The sequence below is a fragment of the Balaenoptera borealis genome (genome assembly GCF_965194805.1).
Source record: "Balaenoptera borealis genome assembly, chromosome: 2".
Classification (NCBI taxonomy): Eukaryota; Metazoa; Chordata; class Mammalia; order Artiodactyla; family Balaenopteridae; genus Balaenoptera; species Balaenoptera borealis.
In genome coordinates, this window is record NC_138867.1 from 53,950,275 (window position 1) to 53,965,511 (window position 15,237).

The 15,237-nt window shown below is 38.1% G+C and overlaps 1 protein-coding gene across 2 annotated transcripts in view; it reads right to left on the reverse strand.

The window, feature by feature from the left end:
- The window catches only part of SGTB (small glutamine rich tetratricopeptide repeat co-chaperone beta), a 45,345-nt gene that overhangs the window by 27,505 nt on the left and 2,603 nt on the right, over positions 1–15,237 (reverse strand). For both annotated transcript variants that reach the window (XM_082374208.1, XM_082374207.1), the window contains exons 3-4: positions 6,585–6,688; positions 3,520–3,589 (exon numbers count right to left, since the gene is read on the reverse strand). In XM_082374208.1, the coding sequence (XP_082230334.1) occupies positions 3,520–3,589; positions 6,585–6,688 (174 nt within the window). The remainder of the gene's footprint in view (positions 1–3,519; positions 3,590–6,584; positions 6,689–15,237) is intronic.

A 15,237-nucleotide genomic window follows, 5' to 3' on the forward strand; every position in this document is an offset into this window, starting at 1 on the left:
AAGTACAATATACAGAAAAAAAGTCTGTAAGATAAATTTTAATCATAGAAACTACAGTAATATGAAGATCAGCAACATGATTTTTCATTCATACTGGAAATAAATTTTATATTGTACTATAGAGTTGATACCCCTTAGCTTTCAGTGTGTTTGAATGATTTTTAACAGTGGAGAGTCTTTAAAAAATTAATCTTTAAATATCTTATAAAACCAGACTTCAATAAGTGAGTAAGTGTAACAATTATGATTACCTCTTGGCAAAACCTAATCTCTTCTCACCTTCCTTGTCTTCATCTCTCTCTTTCCTTTTAGAGCTGCCCCACCCCATTCCAGGTGGACCACCCTCCACAATCACTATCTCAGTCTGGACCTGGTCTTCCATTCCTTCCCTGTCAAAACATGCACCTGCTGATGAGCAAGCCCTCAGAACATGCGGTGAGGGTAAGCTAGTGAAACTACTCATGTCAATGTCATTGGCAGATATTTTTATGTGCTATCCCTTCCAGAGATAGATTCTCTTTTAAAGAAGATTATTGGAGATTAATTTCTAGAAAGACAGAATTTCAGATACCACAGCTAGCCCACAGCATACTGATCTTCAGGAAGGGCTTCTGCAGATACATCTGGCAATAATTTAGCTACGTTAACGACTGGTCAGCAAAATAAGGGATTTCTCGTGGCTATCTTCTGTAATCCATTAAACGGAAAAAAAATGTCACGATCACTATTAAGAACCAATGCTCAAAATTGAAATTTTTAAAACACTGGGATTACGAGGAAGTGTTTACATCTCAAAAGCCTCTATTATTCCTTCCAGCTTTCTCTGAACCAGAAGCTCTCCTATTAGCCTTGTTTTCTTAACAGATCATTAGCTACTTAATGGGAGGAGAGTGTAAATTTGCAGATAACAGTAAGATTAAAGGAAAGAGAGGTAGATAAGAGTACCTAAAATCATACAAACGTAACTTCAAATAAGAAGCAGAAATGAATATAAAGAGTGATTGCTAAATGAATATAAAAAGTGATTTCTACATAATTTCTCTTTGGTATGATAAAATGTTCTAAAATTCTGGTGATGGCTACACAACTCTGTGTACATACTAGAAACCAATGAATTCATACATGTTACAGTAAATCGCATGGTATGTCAATTATAGCTCAATAAAGCTGTTTTTTCAAAGGTAAAAAAATTAATTTAGATTTCCACGCCCAAAAAGAAATGAAGCTAAAAGGTTACATAGCTTTTATGATTGAGCAAGAAATTAACTACATTAGCCTCAGTACTTAAATAGATTTGCTTCTTCCACGTAAAAGATTTAAATTCTCCGGGTTATGTGGATTTTCTTGTTGCCATTGGGTCTTTTTGTCTTGGGATGGCATTTCTTGGGTAGCAGTAAACCCTAGTGTATGTCTTTTCCCGTAAACCACACTAAGTGTACAGATACTAAATATATATATAGCGATATTAATGATAAAAAGCTTCAAGTCAGAAAATATTCAATATACAAAAACTCAGGACACAGATATTTGTGAAGATAAATATAACTAGGCACTGCACAGCACTCTATATTTATACATAGAACTCTCCTGTCTCCTTTAATCCTCAAGACAACCCTTTGAGATATGCCTTTACTTCTGTGACATGGCAGGGAATTAGAGCAATGAACCCTTCTTGGTTTTGTCTGATCTTATTGCAGCTCTTCAGAAGCAAAGCACACAAAAATATTTGAAAGCAACCTTCCAGGAAGGCACTAGCTGGCCAGAAGCCCTGATTAACTCAGGTAAGTATAACATGCAGCCTGGAATAACCTTATGCTTGACAGTCTACCATGGCCATTTGTTTTCACACGAGTAGCAAAATCTGTATGACAGTTGCTTTAACTTTATGTGTAACATGTCTTAGATGTGACATGTCTTAGTAACAAAGAATAAGAGCTTTTGGTTAAAGCCGAAAGCAGTAGGTAATTCAGTCTACCCATGCTGCCAGAGTAAATGAGCCTCACCCTGCATCCCCTTCCAACCCTCAACTTACTAACATTCATTATATCAAAACAAACTCTACAGGGAATGCAGTCTCCCAGTGTTCTGTCATGCAGAGGGAGTAAATATGAGGGACAAAAATAAAATTTCAATTTGCCATTTAGTACTAGAGCTAAAACAAGAGAGCTGCAAAAGCAAAATGTTAGTGGAGCATATATTACATCACTGAGGATTTCACACACTACAAAAGTCTAAGTAGAAGGAAAAAGAAACATCAGATTAAATTGTTTCAATTAGAATAATATATGAAAAATGCATTTGTATCTGGATAGTTCAAATGCAAATTCTTTGGGGAATACTATAATTCAAATGACAATGAGGATCTGGTTGTTACTTTATTTTACATGTAATTTACGAAAGTCCTAATTCTAAAATTTTAAGTCACTGTAGTGATAAGATTTCTTAGAGGAAATAAAAAACTGAAACCAGTCTATTTGTAGGAAACACAGCACCTTCTAATATAATCCAAAGAAGATAATCACACAATAGTGAAAATAAATATAGACAAAGATATTAAGACAGTGTTACTTAGGATTACAAAATTGTCTGTCTAGGTAAGTAAATCATGGTCTAACAGTACCATGGAACACTATGCAGCCATTAAAAGCAGTGATAGAGTGTAATTTATAGACCTAATAGAAAGGACCATGCCCGAGGAATAGGAAAAGCATACTCTTTTCCATATCTACCTTTTTAGACACCAACCAATTTTTTTAAGAAAAAACTCAACTGCCTTCTTCAGAGTATAAACTAAAGAAAAGGCCAGAAAATGGTTCTGAACCATTTGTGTACAGCTTCAGAACATTGCACATTCCCTAATAACTCTCTGCCTATAGGACAGGGTCTTTGTTGGCTCTCATTCACTGGTCAAGATCAGGACTCTGCCCTACAGTTCCTTAGTACAAATCTTGTAGGCCTTACCTGGCTTGCCTCTATAGCTTAACAAAACTGACATGATATAAAAACTGAACACAGATCCTCAATGGTGACGTATTTATTAAAATCAAGTATGCTCCAATAGTCACTATTAGAAAACTTAATAACATAGTAATCAAATGTGCTAGTTAATAAATCCTTAAGTGCCATATACATATATTAAATTTCAAAGAACTCAAAAATGCTAAACACACAAAAGTTAAAAATAATACTGAAAATCATTTTCATGTCTTTGATTAAGCATAAAGAATTTGGGATCCTAGAGTACACACAGCAAATACAGTTGCAAATAATCAACCCTTAAGTGACTTGTTTTGCAAGTTTTACTCACAACAGATCTGCTTCTCTTGAAGCAAGCCATACTTATATTGTTCACAAGCCATTCTATATTTCCAGGCTCATCTCTGTTTCACAAATGCCACGAGGACTTATGACAACCCCATCTTGGCAGTATAAACCAGAATCTTATTGGGTGACAGAGTCACTTTCCCTAGAGTTTCAGAAAGCTTTACTAAGTAAGTAATTTTTCTATGAAATATTCACCTTCATCTTTTAATTGGTCAGCTTTTCCCACATCTTCAGGCACTGAGTTTGAGAGAGGCAGAATGTCATTCTGAAATTAAATAAAATACAATGTACTTCCATTTAGCTACTTAAAGAGTCATCCCAGAGAACTATAAATTAAAGTAATAATTATTTAGTATATCATCTGTAAATCTATGTCATGAAATCTAATATCTAAATAACACTGTCAGCAAGAAATAGGGAAAAAGTCCCCCCACATACTTTTATTAGAAAAACAAATATATGGAATTTTTTCTAGAAAAAAATGGGCAACTGTGAATCAATTTTTTTTACTTGCTTTCACTGTATCTAGAAATCCTACTTCATAAACAAAAATAGAATCAGTATACAAAGAATAGTAATAGAATTATGCTCAAAGGATTGTTTAGTGAAAATTTTGAAACATAACGTTAATATCCGAAGAGAAAGTCAAATTCACAGGTACCAAAAAAAGCATTTATAATATGATCTTATTGTTTAAATATGTGCACATACATTCACATGCACACAGGCTGAAAATCAAAGACTGGAAAGGTATACACAAAAGGTTAACAGTAGGAATATTTGGAAGTAGGATTTTCAGTCTCTTCTTTATATCCTTCCATATTGTCTAAACTTTTTAAAACAATGGTCATAGATTTATTTCCTCATTAAGATAATAAGCAGTATAAGATTCCTGTTTTTAGCACCTACTATCATCCTCAAACCTCTTTTTCAATACGGTTCAAACCAAAGTGCTTATGAAAACTAAATGAAAATTTAGAAATGTCTTGAGTGGCACTGGGAACACAGTGTATTTTTCCATTTTTGGAAGATTCTTTTTAAATTGTGTTGCTTTTAAACTTGACTCCGAAGTTCATAAATGTTTATAATTTTCAAAAAAGTATAATTTGTAGTCAATATACCTATGTACCATATTTAAAATATACTCACCATTACCTTTGTCTTGACTAAAACGTCAATGAACTTGATAGCTCTAACATTTGAAATACATTGTGCTAATTACACACAAGTATTCACAAGTACAAAATCACTATAAAGTATATGAGTTGTTCTTATTTTTAAAAAATCTTTATCAGTCAGTTTTTCTAAACATAAAGTATTAGTATAAAAAAGTATGGAATCAAAATGGGAGACTTAATAAGTAGACATCAATACTAAAAACTGACTGTGTAGCCACTCAGGATGTAAGTGTAGTTCAAAGACTCATTACTGCCCTACAGTACTTGCTTTTAGGGTTCCTTCTACTTCAAATCTTCTAACAAGCCTAGGCAGTTTATATGTGAAAAAAGTGACTTTTGAGGGGGTCAGAAAAATGGCATAGGAAAAATGGATTATAATCCATTCTGTCTTCCAAATCCTTTTGAATTATTTTAATGAAATTGCCATAGTTTAACAATTTTGAAAATTAATTCTCATGTTCATTCAATACATTTGAGCAGCCCATGATGTGAGGACAAGTGTTATCCACATTATATAAAAGGAATGAATCCTTTTAGTATATAAACTTAATTGGGGGAAAAGCAGTATCCTAAAAATAAACTGTTTAACTTAACAACCAAGTACAATTGGAGAGGCAGTAGTTTCTTTAATTATAACAGTCTTGATGCTGCTTCAAACAAGTTTTAGACTTTCCCTGCGATACTCTGCTAACAGACGCATACGTAATGAAGCCACAGCTGTTAAATAGGAGTGTTAAAGGATTGATACCACAAATAACACCATGTAGATATACTATGGAGCCTGTTTTAAGAAACTATATTTTTAAAATAGTAAGCAACAAATTTTTACAATTAAGTACAATCAGAGAGAAATAGAAGGAAAAAAAAAAAAGAGCTCTATTCAGTCAATCTGAGCTTCCTGGGAGGAAAAAAAAAAGTATTGATCTCTTCAGTACTAGTCAGTGATAACAGGAGCTAAAGAGTGAGCAAATCCAAGTGCCGTCTCACATACAAGCCTCTCGGGCATCACGGAGTAAAGAAGGTCGACTTCTGCCATAGCCATGTCCAGCCTCTAAAATAGGGCTCCCTAAGGATGCCACAAGCTCAGACAATGAAAGAACCACAAAAACCAAAGAGAAGAAAAGGACCACAGAGACATTCCACTATCTCTTTGCATCTTGTCAGATAACTAGAATTCATCTGTTTGATGAATTAATGTATAACTGTATTATCCTTTTTCCAAGTATAAAAAGAGGGAGCAGTTTACTGCCAAATTACCATTTTCATTGCAACTCTAAGAACCTCTTCCCAACAAATTCTAGAAACAGTCTGTGCAGTATTCTCAGCAATGTCCCTGCCAAGTTGAAGTATACCCTGCATGTTTCAGCTCCTCTCCTGAGTTCCTCATTCTGTACTGAAGCTTGAATACAGAGTTAGAATAATAAAAGAGGTTCATGTGTCACCAAAATGTAATGAAAAACCACGTGGGCGGTCCCCCTGGGGCCCTAAACTCACTAGCCTTAAGATTTTTCAATCTTATAGTCCATATTTCCTGAAAAGGCCAGAAACCAGAGACCATGTAAACAGTCCTAGGGAGCAGGGATCTGAACACTTGGATTTCAGTCTTGGTTTTGCACACTGACCCTGAACCTTTCCCTGTTTAAAGAGCCCCATCAATGGCCAAATTTGATAAAATCTGCTTCAAAATGATGATGCAATTCCTGATGATTCCTTTTCTGTATGGTTTCTTCCTAAACATTAAGACTTTTACTTTTAACTTGTATTTCATGTTTTCGGGGAATATCAATTCAGATGTCAGAAATCTAAAAACACCCGGATACCGTAAAGGACTTAAAAAGTCAACTACGATATATCATTAAATATAAAAGAAGGTGAGAGGATGAGAAGAGTTACTAATATGAAAATCTAAAGCACATTAAAAGTTATATTTTAGGGCCCAAATCATCCATGTGGACCAACTATCTTATACCCAGGAAGAAGTTAGTTACTTGAAGCCTGGCCCCTCAAATATTAACAATCCAACATAATACTGCAGTCATACTTAGATAATGAGATATTAATGAGAAAACAAAAACAGCTTACCTTACAGAAGGAATTTGTGAACATTTCTGTCAAAGGCTGTGAAACTGCTAGATGTGTATCTTCTGCGCTGATTTTAAAAACTGTCTCCAAGCACTGAATTGCAACTTGAAATAAATTTTAATAGTGAAAAAAAATTAGCAACCTAAAAAAAGAAACAACCTTTTTTCCTGGTAGAAATCTGCACTCTGCAATCTGTGGTAATTCAGCATTTTGATCACAGAACATATGGAAAACTAAATGGTTCATCTGCATAAAGATTTCTGTTTATAGACCAGCTATTGAGGGAAGACAACTTAGTTTCTTATTCCTCACTTAAAGAAAAATGTTACCTAGAATATAACTTCTCAGTATATGTATTACATCATATTCTTCTTAAAGCAGGTCATTAACAACATATTCCCCATTACCAGTATCTTGAATAAAACTTTAAAAATTATCTTTTTTAATGTGAGAAACAGAAATCTCAACCTGATTAAAAATAGTAAGAGAAACAGTCTTTGGCACATAGGAAACACTAAATATTCATCCTGGTGTACTTACTTATGTTAAAATAGTTTGGCTTTTAAAAATTCATTCAGGCATGCAAATTTACCAAGCACCTACTATGTTCAAGGTGCTGTTATAAGGTGGTAGAGATACAACAGTTAACCTAACACAAAAATCACGATCCACGTGATGAAGCTCACCCTTAATAGAAGGAGGCAGACAAACACAGTAAGTAAAGTACACGGCATGTTAAATGTTGACAGGTGCCTCATCTACACTGATGTATGGCAAGATAACCAGTATGGCTAGGGTACAGACTGGGTGGAAAGACATGGTGGGCGATTATGCTAGAACGAAGTCTGTCGCTGGATGATGAGGCACCTTAAATAATATTTTTAAAGGACATGGATTTGATGCGATGGGCAAATGGAGAGACATTAAAGATTTTAGTGAAGGAGAACAACATAACTGGATTTGTGTTTAGAACTAGAAGTCTAGTAAGAATGCTGAGAATGAATTAGAGAGGGAAGCTGAGGGAGAAAATGGGAGCAGAAAACCAGGAACCCATTTATGGGTTCCTACATCAATGACCTAAACAAACAAGGAGCCTAGACTAGGGCAAAAACAGTGAAGAAAGCATATCCTGCCCTTTTTACAAGTCCTCACTGAGGGGAATGGAGGCAGATTCTTATCCTGAGAGTCCTCTCCTTTGAAAAAGAATTCTCTTCTGGCTCAACAAGATGGGGATGTAGCCAAAATGTCCAGTGTACTTCTAGACAGTGTGGAATAGATTCACTTACATTTGTGTAGGACTTTTTTTTTTTTTTAATTCAGTTTGTTTAAACCAAAAACAAAAATTAAAAACAGGTCACCCATTCTCCCATTCCCCACTCCCTGTCTCTGGCAACCACCAATCTGTTCTCTGTATCTATGAGCTTGGGTTTTTATTATTATTATTATTTATTTTTTAGATTCTACATATAAGAGAGATAATATATCCGTCTTACTCTGACTTACTACAGATCCAATTACATTTGTGTATGACTTTTAAAAGACACATTATGATCCTGAGAAAATTACCTCTATCATAAAAGAAACACTATTACTGTCACTATCCACAGATCAATTCTCCTTAGAAAAGGGACTGAATAACAAACTGAGTTACCAACTACCAAAAGTCAAAGTGTCTTTTAGAAAGAAAATAATGCACTGTTCACCCAACCCTCATTCTCTCCCTTTCTATCCTTACTAAGTAGTTGTTCTTGTACTTCAGTTGTACTTGCACTAAACACACTGGGCCACAAGAAAGTAGGCTCTCATTGCCATGAAGACAATTAATTAAAAATCAATTATTATTAATAATAATACATGTATGTATATGTATATATTTATTTTTGATTGGCATCTTTCTTCCCTGATCATATTGGTCATTTACTTTACTGTGCCATGTAGCTAGCTGGTACATGTTTCTAGTATCGTACTTATCACACATACTACATTACATGCACTTAAAACATCGGTCTCCCATATTAGACTGTCTCCTTGACGATAAGGCCTATATTTTATTTATCTTTTGACTTTAACACAGCCTGGCAAATAATAGATGCTCAATAAATTTAATCTACGACTTTGTTTACAGTGGAAGTAACAGTTTAATTTCAGAGGAAATAGAAACAATAAAATCTGCAGAAGAGAGCACTTATTCCCCCCAAAACATTAATTCACAGCCTTGTGAAAGGTGGATAGAACCCAACCGAGGCCTTAACCGGAACCAGAGTATGGAACGTCACAGCTAAACACTGACAGGGGAAAAGGCCACATAAATATATGAGGGATTTTTACACTCTAACTTGTTGAGGCAATCCAGTCCAGCTCCTTTACCTCTGCTGCCACTGACCTTAGAACACAGATCTGGCACATTCTAGACACAATCAAGTATTACTAAAGGAGGTGGCTGTTTGGGGTTTTTTTTAAACACAATTGTTCGTCTGTTTTAAAATCACTTTACTGAAGTATGACTGACATGTAAGAAGCGGCACATATTTAATGGACACAACTCAACAAGCTTGGGGATAAGTATACACCCGTGAAACCATCACCACCGTCAAGGCCACAGACATGTACATACCCATCACTTCCCAACATTTCCTCTTGTCCCCTTTATTGGGGGGTGTGTGTGTGTGTGTGTGTGTGTGTGTGTGTGTATGTGCTAAGGACACTTAACATAAGATCTACCCTCTTACTAGATTTTAAGTATACAATCCAGTTAGCTATAGGCACTGTGCTGAACAGTAGGTCTCTAGAACTTATTTATTTTGCATAACTGAAACTTTGTACCCTTTGACCATTACCTCCCCATCTCCTCTTACCCCAGCCCCTGGCAACCACCATTCTGCTCTGTGCTTCTATGCGTTTGACTATTTTAGATTCCACATTAAGTAAACACAATTGTTTTGATATGTAAACTTGCTGCCAAAATGTTTAGTGTTCAACACTAACACATATTTAGAGAGATAAATGGTTTAGTGAAAAAACCTACCACAGCCTTGGAACTCAGGACGTTTATTATCATTATTAATCCAGAAAAAAAATCTAATAACCTGGGTGCAATAATTTATCTTACTTTTACCTCAAGATTTTCATTTATGAAACAGGGATTATTATATATGATCCTCCTTTCAGAAGGTTATACTCAGGAATAAATCATAAAAATCTAAAGAAATTCTATATACAATTTTGCTCCACTTTAACACCAAACAATAATAGTCTGTTTGGTACTGATAAGGAGAAGGACAAGGGAAGAATTCTCAATAATACCATATCCCATCTATATAGCACTTTATACTAAAGCTTCCATATGCTATATTACCTGCCATCACTAATTCTGATTGTCTTGACAAATCTATTAGATGGAGGGGGCAGAGAGCTCCACCTAACAGACTTAGAAATTAAGAAACAGACCAGGGGCTTCCCTGGTGGCGCAGTGGTTGAGAATCTGCCTGCCGATGCAGGGCACACGGGTTCGGGCCCTGGTCTGGGAAGATCCCACATGCCGCGGAGCAACTGGGCCCGTGAGCCACAATTACTGAGCCTGTGCGTCTGGAGCCTGTGCTCCACAACAAGAAAGGCCGCGATAGTGAGAGGCCCGCGCACCGCGATGAAGAGTGGCCCCCACTTGCCGCAACTAGAGAAAGCCCTCGCACAGAAACGAAGACCCAACACAGCCATAAATTAATTAATTAATTAAAAAAAAAGAATACATATCTACTAAGTGCCAGAATTAAAAAAAAAAAAAAAAAAAGAAACAGACCATGTGAGTGAGATGCCCAGGATCACTTGATTCATCAATTCAATTGAACAAACATTTATTGAGCACCTATCATGTGTCAGGCACTTTTCTAGGAGCTTTGTATATAACAGTGAATAAAACAGAAGAGATTACTGACTCCTTGGGGCTGCCATTGCAGTGGGGGATGGAGACGTAGACTGTAAACAATAAACTGTACAAAGTAGAACAGGGTGAAGAGGATGGGAGCGTGGGGAGCAGAGCAGGGAAGCAGGCTGCAGATTTAATGGCATGCTCAGGGAAGGCCTCATTCAGAAAAGAGGACTTGAAGGAGATGGGGATATTACCATTATCTGGGGGAAGAACATTCTAGGCAGATAAAACAACTGGAGCAAAAGCCTTTAGGAAAGAGCATTTGGTACATCCAGAGTGAGGAAGCTAATTTGACTCAAGTCAAACGAGAAAGTGGAGGTGTCTGTGAACAACACATCACAGAAGTCCCAGTTATATAGATCCTTTAAACAATGACTGAGTAACATGAAGAGTCACTGCAAGATTTTGAGTGGAAAAATGATGGAATCTGACACAGTCTGTTTTAAAGGATCACTGGTGGCTGCGTTTAGAAAAGTCAATGAAGCAGCAATTATAGAAGCAGAGAGACCAGTTAGAGGCCATCACCGTAAAATAAATACTTAGTTCTATCCAGGCGTAATATCAGTGGAGGTGGGAAAAAGTCAAGATATCCTTTGAAGTCACAGCCAACAAGATTTACTGAACAGTTATATGCAGAGTCTAAGAGAAAGACAAGAGTCCAGAATGATAACAAAACTTTTGGCCAGAGCAACTGAAAAGATGGAGTTGTCATCAACTGAGTTAGGGAAGTTGTGGAATAGAACAGATTTTGGGTGGGAGGACCAGGAGTTCAGTTTTGGAAATGTTCAACTTGAGATGCCCGTTAGACATATAAGTAGAGATAGGTGGTAGGCAGTTAGATATAGAAGTCTGGAGTTCAGAAGAAAGGTCTGACCTGAGGGCATACATTTGAGAGATATCAGCATATAAAAAAGAATATTTAAGGCCAAGAAGCTGAACTGTATCATCAAAAAAGTGAGTGCAGATAATGAAAAGAAGAAGATCAAGCACTGGACCCTGGATATTCCAGGTGAGGGAAAACAAGAGGAACAAGCAAAGGAAACAGAGAAAGAGCAAACAATGAGATTAGAAGAAAACCAAAAGAGTATGAGGTATCCTGGAAGCCAAGTGAATAAAGTATATGGGGGGAGAGGGATGAGGGAACCATCATCAACTTTATCAGAGGCAGCTAGTAAGTCAGATGAAGACTGAAAACTGACGATTGAACTACCTAACACAGAAATTGCTGATAACCTTGATGAGAACAGTATGAGTGGAGAGATGGAGGCAAAGGCCTATCTGGAGTGCTTAAGAAAGAGTAGGAGATGGGACTTCCCTTGGTGGTCCAGTGGTTAAGAATCTGCCTTCCAATGCAGGGGATGCGGGTTGGATCCCTGGTCGGGGAACTAAGATCCCACATGCCGCAGGGCAACTAAGCCTACGCACCGCAACTACTGAGCCCATGTGCCGCAACTACAGAGCCCATGAGCTCTGGAGCCCACATGCCACAACTAGAGAAAAGCCCGTGTGCCACAACGAAGAGCCCACACACTGCAACAAAAGATCCCGCATGCTGCAACTAAGACACGACGCAGCCAAAAATAAATAAATAAATAAATATTAGGAAGGAAGGAAGGAAGAAGGACAGGAGAGGAATTGCAGAAAGCAAGTATAGACAATTCTTTCAAAGAGCTTTCCAGCAAAAGAGAGACAAAAAAAAGCAGGCAATATTTCAGTGGGAGGAGGGGTAGGTAGTAGTATGGCAAGAATAATTAATTGTTGTTTTTGAATTTTTAAGAAGGGAGAAAGTTTATATTCTAATGGAAATGATCTAGAAGAGATTGAAAATTTGCTCATGTAAGACAAGGAGGGTAAAATAACTACAGTGAGATCCTGGAGTAGGTGAGACAGGATGGAATCCAGTCTGCGAGTAGAGGGGTTTCCGTTAGAAAGGACAATGGATAGTTCATCTATGGTATCTTAGTCAGCCTGGGCTTCTATGACAGAATACCATAGACTCGGTGGCTGATAGTTCTGGAGACTGGGAAGTGCAAGATCAAGGTGCCAGCAGACTCAACATCTGGTGAGGACCTGCTTTCTGGTTCACAGACGGCACCTTCTTGCTGTGTCCTCACATGGTAGAAGGAGTGAGGGAGCTCTCTGGGGTCTCCTTCATAAGGGCACTAATCCCAGTCATGAGGACCCCACCTCCTAATACCATCACACTGGGCATTAAGTTTCAACATATGAATTTTGGGAGGACACAAATATTTAATCCATAGTATATGGTAATAGTTAGACAGGCAGACAGGCAGAGTATGTGAGTATAGATGCTGGTAGGTGGGTAGATGGGGCAGAGAGAGTCTGTGGAAGTTGTTTTCTTATTACTTCAATTTTCTTGATGGAGTAAGAACCAAGGTCATCAACAAAAAGTGAGTACGGGGGAGGAGGTTTGGGGTTTTGAGAAGGCATGAGAAAGTGTTAAAGTGGTCATCTAGAGAGCAAAAATATGAATGAACTTGGAACAGAGGGCAGCATTAAAGGTCCACTTGAGGCTCACAGTCATGAACTCAAAGTGGGACTAGTCAGTAAAGCTGGGTGTTTCATTCCATCTATACACAGTCACATGGATATGTGCATGGAGTAGGTAGAGAGCTGGATTCAAACAAGGTTGGGTTTTACAAGAAAGGGAGCCATATACACCAGCATGATTATAATGATCAACAATGGAATTTAAGCTGGGTAAGAAGAGGGGTGTGAAAAGGTAAGGGATCAACAGCTTGGAGGTATTGGTAGGTCAAAGAATTGTTGGGGTAGGGATTCTATAGGGAGTGAGTTGGAAAGACAGGCAGCAGAAGTGAAATGTTTGGGCTTCCCTGGTGGCGCAGTGGTTGAGAGTCTGCCTGCCAATGCAGGGGACACGGGTTCGAGCCCTGGTCTGGGAAGATCCCACATGCCACGGAGCAACTGGGCCCGTGAGACACAATTACTGAGCCTGCGCGTCTGGAGCCTGTGCTCCGCAACAAGAGAGGCCGCGATGGTGAGAGGCCCGCGCACCGCGATGAGGAGTGGTCCCCACTTGCCGCAACTAGAGAAAGCCCTCGCACAGAAACGAAGACTCAACACAGTCATAAATAAATAAATAAATAAATAAAAGAACGTGAATTTCTTAAAAAAAAAAAAAAAAAAGAAGTGAAATGTTTAAGATAGAGATTATGGAGGATAACAATAACAAGGTCTAGGGAAGAGTTTGTCAACCTCAGCAACTACTGACATTTTGGACTAGACAATTCTTTATTGTTCGGGACTGTCCTGAGCATTTGTAGTATCTTTAGCAGCATCCACGGCCTCTACCAACTAGATGTCAATAATACCAGCCCCCCCTGTCGTGACAACCAAAATATCTCCAGATACTACAAAATCGCCCCAAACTGAGAACCACTGGTCTAGGGTATGACCAAGCAAGTGAAAGTGGTTGAGATCACTGGAGTAGAGAAGGTCAAGGAACCAAGTGGGAGAGAACTGGAAGAATCATGTATGAGTGTATTACAATTGCCAAGAATTAAGACAGGAGTACTGCCAGAGAGACAGTGAGCAGGAGCCACGATAGTCAAAACATGAAGCAGATGTCAGCAGATGACAATAATTAGGAGTGAGTGACATAATCTGATGACAAGGCTCAAAGCTGACAATACCTCAGCTTCACTGTAGTGGTAAAGCTGGTATGAGAACTTAGGCTCCTCTCCTAGGGCTTTTTTATTTTATTTATTTATTTATTACTTTTGGCTGCGTTGGATCTTCATTGCTGCACACAGGCTTTCTCTAGTTGCAACGAGCGGGGGCTAGTCTTCCTTGCAGTGCACAGGCTTCTCATTGCGGTAGCTTCTCTTGTTGCAGAGCACGGGCACTAGGGCATGCGGGCTTCAGTAGTTGTGGCACATGGGCTCACTAGTTGTGGCTCGCAGGCTCTAGAGCGCAGGCTCAGTAGTTGTGGCGCACAGGCTTAGCTGCTCCTCAGCATGTGGGATCTTCCTGGACCAGGGCTCGAACCTGTGTCCCCTGCACTGGCAGGCGGATTCTTAACCACTGCGCCACCAGGGAAGTCCTCCTAGGGCTTTTTTAAATGTCTAGAAGGTGGGCAGACATTTCCACATGATTTCATGTTCAATTAAATTAGACTCACAGAGTCAAAAATAGGGGTTGGTCAAAAACAATTGGCACCACTTCTGACTGCCATATAACACACAGCTGAAGGCACATAGTTTTGGCCAAATACCATCCTAAAAATAGGACACAACATCTTGGTTTTTAAAAAACTCTCAATTTTCTTTCTGGCCCTTAAAAGTATTATACTGCCTTTGATGAGAAAAAAACATCTTTTATTAAATGATTCCATTTATCTGTTTGCTACAGAGCACCATAAACAACATTTTCCTTAGATAACCAGTCGCCTTTATCTTCACATAGTCTAACCATAAAGGAGGACAAAAAGACCCTAATGGACTGATTGCAATCTCCAACTGTGTGTCAGCAGCTCCTTTCACTGCCACCTGGAAAGATAATCTCACCAGATTGCAAGCAGATTTAGAGCAAATGCCCAATTTTCATTCCAACTTCCTAAAAGCATATTCACAAGGGAAGTACTTGTTGAAATTAATAGATGTGTCCCCTTTAGAGGAGAAACAGCTCAAGATGGGCAATTCAAATTGTACTTTTATTAAATTCTCTCAAATGTACTGTCTCATTGCA